The 12,825-nt window shown below is 39.5% G+C and overlaps 1 protein-coding gene across 1 annotated transcript in view; it reads right to left on the bottom strand.

Moving 5' to 3' along the window:
- Positions 1-12,825, bottom strand: part of met (MET proto-oncogene, receptor tyrosine kinase) — a 72,505-nt gene that overhangs the window by 19,817 nt on the left and 39,863 nt on the right. Inside the window, exons 8-10 of the mRNA XM_063479102.1 lie at positions 11,659-11,795; positions 11,035-11,199; positions 9,020-9,119 (exon numbers count right to left, since the gene is read on the bottom strand). Coding sequence (XP_063335172.1) covers positions 9,020-9,119; positions 11,035-11,199; positions 11,659-11,795 — 402 coding nt within the window. The remainder of the gene's footprint in view (positions 1-9,019; positions 9,120-11,034; positions 11,200-11,658; positions 11,796-12,825) is intronic.

The raw sequence follows: 12,825 nt of genomic DNA on the forward strand, positions 1-12,825 counted from the left end.
GCTTACAAGCTCTGATGTAAGGTTGCAAGGAATCAAGATAATGTCTGGGTGATCAGAGACACATGTTCACAAATAAAGGAATCCAAGTTATTTGTAGACACTATATCAAAATATATCTTACTTTGTCCAGATTTATGTACTATTTCTTTTCTCTGTATCTGACAACAGAAGAACCATTCAAATGATCCAATTTAGATTTATGGAAATCTATTCTCAGCTTGTTGTGACTTAAAACAGTGTAAAAAAAAAAAAAGGGCCATTCAAAAATAGTCCAAACTGCATAAAACCAACTCCCTTTCTTGACTGCTCGCTCTAAGCTTAACCTTTAATGATACATAAAGAGCAGCAACCATTAAAAAACCACAACAAATTGATTTTTGGCACCTCTGACCCAGTGTTTAAAATTACAGACACACATCTGCACACATGCAACTCTTCAACTACTCTTGATACTTGGTACTGGGTTAAGCTCTTGATTCAGTCACTCTGCAGAACAACGATGTAATAATTCTTCATTTGGGAGCTTCTCTTACACTCAACACATTACATGGGACTGTGCCTGCTTTCAGCCACTGCTGTGTTTACACGTGTAGCCTAGGGGCACAACAGAGTTTTATCCTTTGTTGGATTCCACCCACATAGGCCTCACAGCTTTTGTGCTCGCTAAGGCCCCCAGTGAGAGACAGACAGCTTGGAAAATAGAAAACAGCCCTTTGAGGTGTGGCAGAGTTTCATGTTGTTTAACATTAATAAAGGTATCCAATAGGGATTGAGACACTGAGGCTGACATCTCCAGGCAGAGATCTAAACACGATGTGGTTGACTTAAGGTCTAAAGCTGGACTTTGTGTCTTTGTATATCCATATGATGTTGCACGGTGTGCTTATACAAGGGAATCATGAAATGTTAGAGTGCCACAGACTCACGTAAGGGAAATCCACTGCAAAGACAGTACGACAGAGGTCAGCACTAACCTACTACTATGCTGAACATCTGCATGTTGGTTTCTGTACCAGCAAGTAGTCTACTGTTTTAAATGTTTTTTGTTAAAATTTCTGTGCAACTGTTAATTTATATAACTTTGGTCTACTTTATGGTGAACAAAACATTTGCTTGAAATCTGTCAAAATGTAAACTATAGCTCACATAGAGAAACAAAATTCTACACATATGCAACATTAATATGTTGTAAAGAAAACATAGTCTTGCACAAAGAGTCACTGAGCTGTCCACACTTTAATAAACACAGCGTAGGGGGAAATCCGGGGATGTGGCATATCACTGCAATTGCAATACTAATCTGAAAGCTGTTTTTCACATGCCTTCACATTTAAGCTAATAATGATTACACAATGATTTGCTAACTTATCTTCTCCCTGTAACCATGCTGTTTTATTTTTTGGACTAAAGGAGACAACACTGGATTTAGGTTTATGTCCAGCCTCTGGTACAGAGGTCAAGCTTAGGGAATAAAAGAAAGGGTTTAGCCATTACACAAAGCAAATACCCATGCAAGTGACAGAAAGCCGTTAGAAAGTGTGATGGCATTATATGCTTCCATGTAGGTGCTCACAGAACAAACCATATTTGCTTGTCTGTGTGCTGAAAGATCAATGTTGATATTTGCCCTTTGGTAATGATAGACTGTGTTTATCTTCTGGGTTACAAAAGTAGATGTGTCCTTGAGAGCAGGAGCGGGAGGTGGAAAAAAACCTGCTGTGCAGGCACACGGATGTTTTTGTGAGTCTTTACTGTCATTTAATGGAGTTCTTTAGGGACACAGAGAAGCAGCATGGAGATTTTTAACTTCTATTTATTCAGGAAGTGAAACTCTTGAAATAAAGAATCTCTCTTGTGACAGTGTCCAGGGCCAAAATGGGCAAGATATGCCATGCATGGTTTTCAGTCGCTCTAAAGCAATAGTGCAATTTTTTCCCCCTGAAAAACAAAGAAGCATATTTTAACATCCTTTGTATTTTCAGCCTTGAATGCCAGTTATGTGACACTTAAAGAGACATGTCAATAATTATTGAATAATCACTGAGTAATAGCATAACAAAGAATAGGTAGACCACAACAGCCAAATGAAGACTAAAATTCAGCAGGACACGTCTGTCCCACGACTGCCATGCTTTTCTGACTGAATGAGATGAGGAGAGCAGCAACAGCATAGAATAGAGCTGATTAAATCAGCATGAGATGGGTTGCAAAGCAGCTTGCAGATGCACAGTCTTATGATAATGGATCATGTGCCATGTTGTTTATATGTTTGGCTCCTCCCATTAGAGCTAGTGTGTGTATGTCTTTTTCTCTCCATCCTCCAAAGTGTGTGTTTGTGTTGCTTGAGATGAAGACTGCTGATTGGCTGATTTGAATAAGTGCCCGAGGCTGGATTGGATGATTGTATGGATAGACACCTCACCCCTTGTCTTCTCTGCACCTAACCAACAGCCAGCCAGTTGCTAGTAATTTTGAGTCCCTGTGTGAGAATACTGGACTAAAACCTTAAATGAATACTGCAAATAGTTCACAATTATTTCAGTAGCTCCCAGTTAATAAACAGTAGACTGGGTTCCCTATACTGAAAGCAACAGGGAAACCTGAACCAGCTCCAAGTGCACTTTAAATGAGACCTGTTATCATTTTACTTTATTTCTGTCTGTGTCTGGCAGTAATGTGGCAAGCAGAGCCATAGAATGTCAATGATATTTTGCAATCTGAAATTATTATGTGTGAAAAAACCAATGGTGATGTGAAATAGACAGGTCCGGAGATTTTTTCTTTTTAAACTTTAAGGCAAACAATTGAAGCAACTGCCAATGAGAGCAGGATACTGGTGATTAGCATATCACCCGGTAGTACATACGCTAGAGGGTTATCTATGCAACTGGAACCTGGAATAACTGTTAGTGACAAACCGTCATCTTCAACGCAATGTGAGATGAGTGACTCACTCCCTGTGTGGACTGTTTTTTCTTATCTCTAATGATCTTGGCTGCAAGATGGTGGCGTGCATGGACGCAGCGGCTTATTGCTCTTCACGTTTAGTGGGTTTTTTTAATCTATCAGTGAGAGCAATCATCTCCATGGGTGTGGGCAAAGAAATCACCATGCACCCGCTATTCAAATCATTTGTTTGCAAGGAGCAAATAATCAGAAGAACTATAGAATAGGCCCCTTTACACTTTAATATTTTCAGTGTATTTTCTTCACAATGGGAGATCTGAATTCTTAAGACTATGACTTGAGAATAAAGAACCAGCGTTTTTCATGGGGTTACACCAGTTGGGAAACAACGTATTATGGAGTCAGTATAGTTTATTATATGCAAAATCACTTGGCAGACTGGCTGAAATCTGACTTCTAACATACTGACTGATATCTGCCTCCCTGGAGAGGTGCTCTGACTGCAGGAACAGCAGTACTGTTGAAGTGTGGCTGAAACTTCCTCACACATTTGCCAATCTGATTCCCTGGTGAGTCGCCCAAATGGACACATACGAACACATGCAGAGGAAATGTTCATCTGCAAATGCTTAAACGCAGACATAAAGTGCACAAATACAATCAAAACACAAAAAGCAAACATAAAGTGTGTGTTAGTGTGTGAGGGTAGCTCCCAGGTCTCATAACAAAAGCAATCCAATGCACCTCTCTCGTCTACATATCAATAAGGAGCGGACAGAATAGGACGAAGGGCAAACCCCCTCCTCCTTGCCTCCCATGGGTGCAGTGAAAGGAAAAATATCCCGTGAATTAGTGGAAACTGCAGTCAGATTCATTGTTTAGTTGATGTCTCCTCTTATTTAAGGAGAGAAGGTGACGGGCTTTAAGTTGGGAGCAGCTGTGAATACAATTGCTGGGCAAGCTGGACAGCAAGTGAGCCAAGAGGTTTACTGTGGGGTGATGAGAGAACCAGCGATCCCAAAAACCTCTGCTGTCCCCGAAGGATCATTAGTGTAACAGCCTGTGAAAAAGCCAAGTCATAACGGAGCTCCCACGTACAAAAGTGCTTGTCACATCAAGAGTGATTTATACCGGAGCTGCTTCCTACCACACTGCGTTGTGCGGTCATACACTTTGGGTTTAAAGACTTCACTTCAGCTGCATCTTTGCTCGGCTTTTTAGTGTCAGTTTTATTATTTCTCATTTTGCCTTTTATATAATGCATTTTGCACCCCCTTAGACACTCTGTCTTTTTATATATGCTCTTACTTATTTCTTTTCAGTTGCTGAGATGGACTACATTACATTAAATATGTTTATCTATAATATAATGAACTCTTTGCAAGAGTACTTTATGGGTTATCAAATAAACATAAGTTTATTTGAAATCCTCAAAATCAGGTTTTGGAACTGTTTGATATGTTTTAACCCACAGATCGACATATCTGGTATTAATTACCTGTTTATTGTTGACAACAACTGTTTTTTCTTGATAAATGGCTGGTACCACTTTTATCTTATGGTCTCGTATTTTAGCCACAGCACAGGTCTAACAGGAACAAATACTTTCAGACACCTACCAGCTGTGGGGGGCCATGGGAAAGTAAAGAAACTCTGTGAGGCATTCAGGTGTCAGCTGGAAGGATTATTTCCTCCAGGATGAGATAGGAAGAGGCGTCTGACACGAAACAAGCCAATCTGTGAATTCAGGCAACAGGTGTCTGGCTGCGGTGAAGCCTCCAGTTAAACCAAACTATCTGTGATGGTGCAGTACAGCAAAGCAGTCCTGGCATCATGAACTCCACTCCCCGAGCTTTGTCTTAGGAGCAATGTGAAAATTCACAGATGACATTTTGCTGTTTTTTTTGTGTGTGTATATGTAGCCTCCTTTGACTTTGTGACCATGCCAGCTTTTCACGATGGAGCATAAAAGAAATCTCTTTGATGTTTGTGGGAAAGCTGAGATTGGCTGAGACTGGGCTTTACTGGAGATCTAAAGGCCAGATATCAAGTCAACACTGGCTGTTTTTTTATGCTCTGGCTCTAGCTGAGACCCCTAAATCTCTGCTGTTGGTTTCTCAGTAGGTCTTGGTTTTCTTTCTACAACCTGTTTTAGTGTGAAGATCTCAGAGCTGAGGATCTCATCTGATTGGATGGCAGGTTTTTCTATCAGGGCGCAGGATCATTCTTTAACAGCTTCTTGGACACTAAGCTAATCACATGAACGCAGTTCTAGAGGCATGACACGCCGGCTCACATTACTCTTGGCGATAGAAACTTCTGTGTTGTCCATTTGTGAAAGATCCTTGCAATGAGACACAATGAGACTTACAATGAGACACTTATACTGTCCTTTCCTAGGCTAAGGCTTAACCCATCCCGTTTACTGGAAAGAATTTAACAGGCGACAGCTGGAGCCCTATGGGGCATGATCCCTTCCTAAATCATTAGTAATAATAGCCCTTTTTATACAAGCATTTCACTTCATGCTTTCTCTTGCCCTTTCCAGAAAGCCTGAAATTCGTCTTTGCTATTCTTTGGTCTGTTATTCCGGTTCAAAATGAACGATAATCTCTGAGGTCGAAGGTTCACTTAAACATGCCTTCAGTCATCTTAGACACACACACTGTCACAAAATGTGTTAATACCTTTAAAGTGAACTAAACCATGACTACCCGCATATAAGCTTCCATTACCGTAGGAACAGGTGACACATAAAAAAACCCTTTAAAAAGCAAAATGGCCCTACACATCCCATAAAACTACAGATGAAATTACACCAGTCAAATGTGGCTGTAACAGTTTGCTACAAACTGAAACTGATGACTGCATTTTTCAAAACTGTAATTCAGCAATATTTGTTTTTTGATGTGCACGTGAAGTAAAACGTGATTTAATTAACTAAACAGAGATGTGGCATCACCCACTGGTCAGTCAAGAATCTACACCCCTGCTAACTGTTCACACAGGGTAGAAAATTAAAAAAGCAAAGCAATGTGGCAACAAGAGAACAGAGAATGTCAGTGTAACTCAAAAGGGAAAATAACATGAAGTAGGCAAATCTTGGCACGTGAAGTGGACAGATCGTCTTTTTTTCTCATACTGGAGATTAATGATTGAAGCAGTTGACACTGACATGTGAGGGGATGCTAGAGAAACACTAACGAAGAAAGAAAAATAATAAAGGAATTAAAAAACCAAGAAAAAACCTACTGTCTCTCAGAGGAACTCAGAGGATGTTCGCCAACAAAATACGCAGTGATAACAGCTACACTGGGAGGTCCGTCTACTTGATGGATGAAGTAGGAATAGGAACTAGTAATTTTGGATCATCAGGCTAATTTCAGAGTTGCATCTGCTCATGCTGTTGGTGTGTAATGAAGCCTGAGCTCCCTTGAGACCCATCAAGTGATGACCTGAACGCAGGTCAATGACCAGAGAAAGGGAAAATGAAAGATGAGACACTACAGACTGTGTGTGCGTGTGTGTTTTTGAGAGTGTGACAGAAAAACAAAGACAGATAAAAGGATATTCTGCCACTAAGATTTGACATGGAGGTCTTATTCCATTAGAGTAGGTGTTTTGTTCAGGTATTCGTGTGTATTTACCAAGCTTATTATTATCTCCTGACTGAACCTGCAGGAGCGTTTCAGGATGACAGATAACATCATTACACTTCTTGCCCTTAAACCGCCTCCCTAAAGCAAACAACACACAAAGAGACAGGGCACACGTTCCCTGTGTGAAAGGACCTGTTTGTTTGTTTTGAATCACCAGAAAAACACGCCACGTTTAGTCTCAAAGAACATTTGCTAGAACCATTTCTCAACCGAATATGCAATTGGAGAAGTTACAGGAAAGTAAGAGCAACAGTTTCTGTTTAGTTTCAGCTGAAGGCAGGACGAGAAGAGGTTAAACTTACTTAATTTACTTTCTCTCTTAAAGGAGAAAAAATGGTATCATTTTAACAGCAACTGCAATGAAACCCAAGCCGTGAGACTGTTATCCAAGTGCACTATGAGAGTGGATCAGAGGATCAGTAAGTTCACATCGTCGGAAACCATGCTGGGTAGTTTATGCGGTCAGCATTGTTACTTCAGACAGGATTGAATTATTCTGGCTGCAACATGAAAACTTTGCTAAGACAGCAAAACACTTGCCAAGAAGTTTTTTTCCCTTTCTCTCGCCTGTGTTTTACATTGAAGATCTTCATCTTTTTGCTGGGAAGTGAAGCAAAACTGTCCATCCCATTCAGTAATATCACCCATAAAAACACTCTGACTTACAATGTGAAATAGTTTGAATGTCATTTTGCAGTGAACCACAGTGTAACAGCACTGGCACTTCGGTGAGATGTCCTAAATGAAATTATATAATCTCAGCTGCACACATTGTGGACAAAGTCATTTTAATAACCTGTAGCGTAATGCATGGATAGCGTAATGTCTGCATGGGTAAGTCAGAGCAGTCACAACAATGTAGAGGGTAAGTGGATAGCCACATTTCACTTTCTGATGATGACATTTACTTGGACCCAGGCAGATCCTCAAATACTCTCAAATGCAGGAAGTATAACACTAAGGCCATGTGGACTGGTAGAAAAAAAGTGCATTTAACCTTAATGATGACATTGTACAGCTTCCCTCTGTTCAAATATGAGTCTCTTGTTCAGGTGATATAATATATGAGCTATAAAATGTCATTTATCAAGAGTCTAATGGGCCGGATTAGTCAGTAGAAATGTCACTGTAACTCAAACCAGTCCCTTGCCTTTGACTTATGACCTGGATGACATTTTATATACATTTAACAACTTCTTAAGGCTTTTATAATTGAGCTACATCAATTTTAGCGATTTTAAAGGGCCACAGACAGCGTGGTGAAAGCTGTGTGTGTGTGTCAGGTTGTATAATTTAAAACACCTCCAGGCTTTCACTGTAAAGTGGTGCGTGTGTGTACGTGTATGTGTGTGCATATCACTTTCGTGCAATAAGTGGAATAAAACCTGACGGAGGTGAGGTGAGCCAGAGCATCCTAAAGGCTTTGCTTCTGCTACTGTGCGTGAGTCAGAGGTTACAGCTGGATCCTGCAGATCAGACTGTGGATTTTCCATTTCCTTTCTTCTCATGTCTGTCTGAAACTTTAGCTTTTTACTATTGTGGAGAAATCTTTTTTTCTTCTAAGAGGTTTGTGGAAGCGTGGGTATGCATAATGGCAATACCATGCATGTGATAGTGAGGTACTGGAATGTTTATTTTTCTCCATTTCGCCTGCTGCTGTTCATCATGTGATTTAATGCGGCCCAGGATATGAGAAGCCTCAAGACCTAAACTCAGAAACGTAAATTAGGAACCAAAAGGTTTACTTGACATATTCATGTTTACATTTTCATGATTTTTAAAAAAAACCCCACAGAGCTTTAAACAGTGGCTTTTTTCTATTATGTTGAATTGACGTTTGAACCGATGTACAAAAACAAGGAAGGAGAGGTGGCCATCTCCAAAGTATCATCATCTCTAGACTGTATTTTTCAAACCAGTGGAAAACCAAATTTCAAACTTGCATTTCTTCATCTACTTAAATATAGATTCACTGACAACAGGATTTAAAATAAATTCCCATCCCAACTGCTGATATTAATGCCAGTTTCTGCAGTCATGCAACTTCCACAGTACGAGTTCCACCCAACATAAACTTACTGTGTAAAGCTCACCCATACGGAAAAGATATATATAAATCTTATAAAGTTTGTATCTGTCTTGTGTGAAACTTGTATGAAAAGCATACAAGAGTGAAAACAGATATAAGATCCCTTGAAAAATTCTATAAATGAAACTTGTATGTTTTGGATACTTCCTAAAACAATATATGAAAGTAATGAGAAAGTGGCCACTTTCATGAGTAAATCATATAAGCCTTATATGATTCACTATATGAAGTAGGCCATATCTTATGCAAGTCTTTTATAAGTTTTTTCTATTTCTTTTCCATATGGGCATGAACACACTTTTTAACTTTGTAATACAATTAATGGATTTCTCATTTTAATGTTTAAAATCCGAATTGTACTTACCACATGGAAGGTCTCAGTATTCTGACCAATGGAGACAAGCATCATGGGTTGAAGGCCAGACTTGAGGAAAAAACCATGAGCCGACACTGTGCAGCCTCCGCTACAGTGAGGTGGGAGAGAAAGGATATTAGCATTAGCATCAGAAGGGGAAACAGTAGAATCCTACAGGGAGTGACCAGCTGTTAGCGTTAGCAGTTTAGCCACTCATCACCTCCCACTCATTTCCTACTGCTCTAAAAACTAAAGCATTAATCGGCAGTCGAAACGCCAACTCACTCTTTCGTACTTCATCTTGGGTCAAGAAATATATGTCTGAGCTCATATTCAGAGGAAATTTGCTGAGACTGCAAACTGATATCCAAACTAAATACAATTCCACTTACAAAAAAAGGTGGGATGCTCGGAAAAAATTAAATAATAACAGGATGCACTGATTTACAAATCTCAAACATATTTTATTCACAATAGAAGATAGAAAAGGAGAAAATGTGAGAGGAATGTTTTACCATTTCTGTCAGATTGAGGATTCTAGCTGTCCTGTGTTTGCTTTGTTGTACTTTTTGTTTTATTAATTCTCCAAATGTTTTCAGTAGGGGAAGGGTTTGGACTGCAGGCAGACTGTTTCAATACCCATACTCTTCTGCTATGAAGCCATACTGTTCAAATAGATGCAGTATACATTTTACTGTTGTCTTGCTGAAATAAGCAAGACGTTCCCTGAAAAAAACATTGTCTAAATGGGAGCATGAATTGCTCTAAAACCTGTATATACCTTTCAGCATTGGTTGGTGCCTTACCAGATGTGCATGCTGCCAATTCAGTAGGCAGCTGCTCCACCTAACCATCAGGCATTTAAACTGAGGAATGATAACAATCCAGATCAATCCTCTTCCATTTGGTCTGGCCCATGTTTCCAAAAGGAATTTGAAATTTTGATTCATGTGACCACAGAATTTTTTTTCACTTTGCCTCAGTCCATTTTAAATGAGCTTTGGCCCAAGATAGCAGCCTTTCTGGATCATGTTCATATATGGCTTCTTCTCTGTATCACTGTGTCGCTATCACTTTAATCTGCATTTGCAGATGTGATGGTGAACTTTGTTCACAGACAGTGTTTTCTGTAAGTGTTCCTGAGCCCATGCAGTGGTGTCACTGCATGGGCTCAGGACACCCCACAACAGAATCAGGCCCAAAGATTACGGGCATCTAGTACTGAGTGTTTGCCTTGTACCTTGAACGCAGACTTCTCCCAATTCTAAGAATCTTTTGATAATATTACCATATACTAAAAATCTTCTGAACTTTACTGTGAGGAACTTCTTCTGGAATTTTATCACAATTGAAGGTGTAGTATTTTGCAGATGGGTGAAACTCTGCCTGTCTACACTTCTGAGAAACTCTTCCAAGCTCTAAGATGCTCTTTCATACCCAATTATTTTAATGACCTATTGCCAACAGACCTAATTAAATGCCAAATTATTGCATTGTATTACTATAGGGTATTTATCTTACAATACAAAGCCCCTTGAGGTGACTGTTGTTGTGATTTTGAGCTATATGAATAAAACTGACAACTGCAGTTGTTTCTTTTTAGCACCACTTACATTTCCAGCCTTTTGTTGCTCCCATTGCAACCTTTTTAAGACATGTTGTTGCCCTCGAATTCAAAGTGAGCTAATATTTTTTGTGAAATAGTAAAATGCCTCAGTTTAAACAGCTGAAATGTTTTCTATGCCCTACTGTGAATAAAATATGGATTTATGAGATTTGTAAATCATTGCTTCCCAACTTTTTTTTTTTTTCTTAAGAAATGGGCTTAAATATGTAGTAAGCAGTTCAACTCTGGCCATCACACAGATGTGGCTATAAATGATATCAGAATTCATTATGAATCATTTGAATGACTGTTTTAGATATGAAAAAGGTTTTTTTGTTGAAAAGTTCGTCAGAGCCTAGGAAGAGTAGCTACAGCTATCGCAGGGGCCAATGGGGATCTTAATAAACTAAACTCTAACCTCACAAAGGAGCGTGAGGGCTGGATGTTGTTGATGATCGGGTCTTGGTTGTAGGTGAACTGCATAGGGGCGCGGCGCTCCACCGAATCCACTGTCAGCTTCACAGTTTGGCTTGAAAGAACAGCATATGGTGGCGTCTTACAGGTCACCATGTTGGATGACCAGCTGATGGTGGTGATAAAGATAAGGTCAGGGTGAGTGAGTAAAAACAAATGATGTATTGGTTTTTTTTAGTATGTACAATGGTAAGCATTGTCCAAGAGGCTATTCATGCATTTTTCTCATCGGACCTGCAGGTAATTCTGCTTGTAGAGCAGAAAAAGGTATAGAATGAGGACAAGAGCAAGAAAAACAAGAGATAATGAAAAACTGAAAAAAAGATCATTTAATTTTATTAGCCTTTCTGCAAAGGTTAATGCTAGGCAAAAAAGTCTCCCTAAAATGAAAGTAATGCTAAGGCACAATAAACACTTGCTTTATATTCTTTTCTGATGACATGAAAAAAAAACCTCCCCAAAAGCCCACAACTAAAAAAGATAACATGAAATTATCCATACAGACAATATATCTGTGTAAGCCAAACAGAAAACAAAGGCAGTATTAAGAAAAAAAGAGTGATCGTACCTCTGAACGTTGCAGATTGCATTCCCTATTGTCACCTCTCGCTTGCTTCCCGTATCCAGGTTTGCTCCTGTAATGGTCAGCATGGTGTTTCCTGACTTTGGCCCAAATGTTGGGAAGATGTCACTGATCACGGGGTCCTACAGGTAGAGAAGGAGACAACCACCAACTTTTTTTTAATCTGGCATTGACATTAACATTAACATGTGGTATGATCACTACTGGACTACAAAATAAAGGTATGAACGTACCCAGGATTTATGAAGAACACATGGAGATTTTAGTGCTCACGATATCAGATTTTCAGATTTATCTAGCTATCAGATCCTCTTCCATGGTGCTGCAATATCAACTAAATGGTGTTATTAATGATGGAGGGTAAACTACATATTTACAAGAGCTGGGTTTTTCTCCATATTATCATATATCATGTTGAAAGAGGAGCTCTGAGTTTGGGCTCAGGATTTTGACATTGCTACTTTTAAAATTAGGCTTAAAATTTTCCTTTTTGATAAAGCCTATAAGTTAAGCCTGGCTCAGGTGGCCCTGAATCCTCCCTTAGTTACGCAGCAATAGGCCTAGGCTGCTGGGGGCTTCCCATGTTGCACTGAGCACCACTTTTTCTCAGATCTTTTCACTCACCATGCGTATGCGTTATTCATTTCTCTGTGTCCACAGTGTGTTTTTTGTCCTGTCTCCTGCCCCTAAGCCCCAAGCAGTTGCAGCAAATAGATGCCCTCCCTGAGCCTGAGTCTGCTGGAGGTTTCTTCCTGTTAAAAGAGAGTTTCTCCTTCCCACTGTTGCCAAGTACTCGCTCATAGTCGTCTGATTGTTGGGGGTTTCTTTGTATTACTATTGGGTCTCTACCTTACATATGAATTTATTTATCGTGAATATGAGTAATATTACAATTATATAAATTATTATTTTCAATATATCAAGTACTTGTTCATGTGATCATCAGTGATGACATTCTGAGGCGGTTTGGAAAAATTGAGAGCAAGTTAACTTTCTAGCAGTGTACAAGAAGTTCAGTTGATATTTTAGGACCGCTTACTTGTCTGACATTTGTCACCCCAGGGAAATTAAGCAGTGATGCACCAGTTCATAAGCGCGTAGTTATTACTACCCATTTGTTTTGCACAAGGCTGTAGCCCAAGATGCATTTTA

Source organism: Pelmatolapia mariae, linkage group LG7, assembly GCF_036321145.2.
Source record: "Pelmatolapia mariae isolate MD_Pm_ZW linkage group LG7, Pm_UMD_F_2, whole genome shotgun sequence".
In the NCBI taxonomy this organism is placed as follows: Eukaryota; Metazoa; Chordata; class Actinopteri; order Cichliformes; family Cichlidae; genus Pelmatolapia; species Pelmatolapia mariae.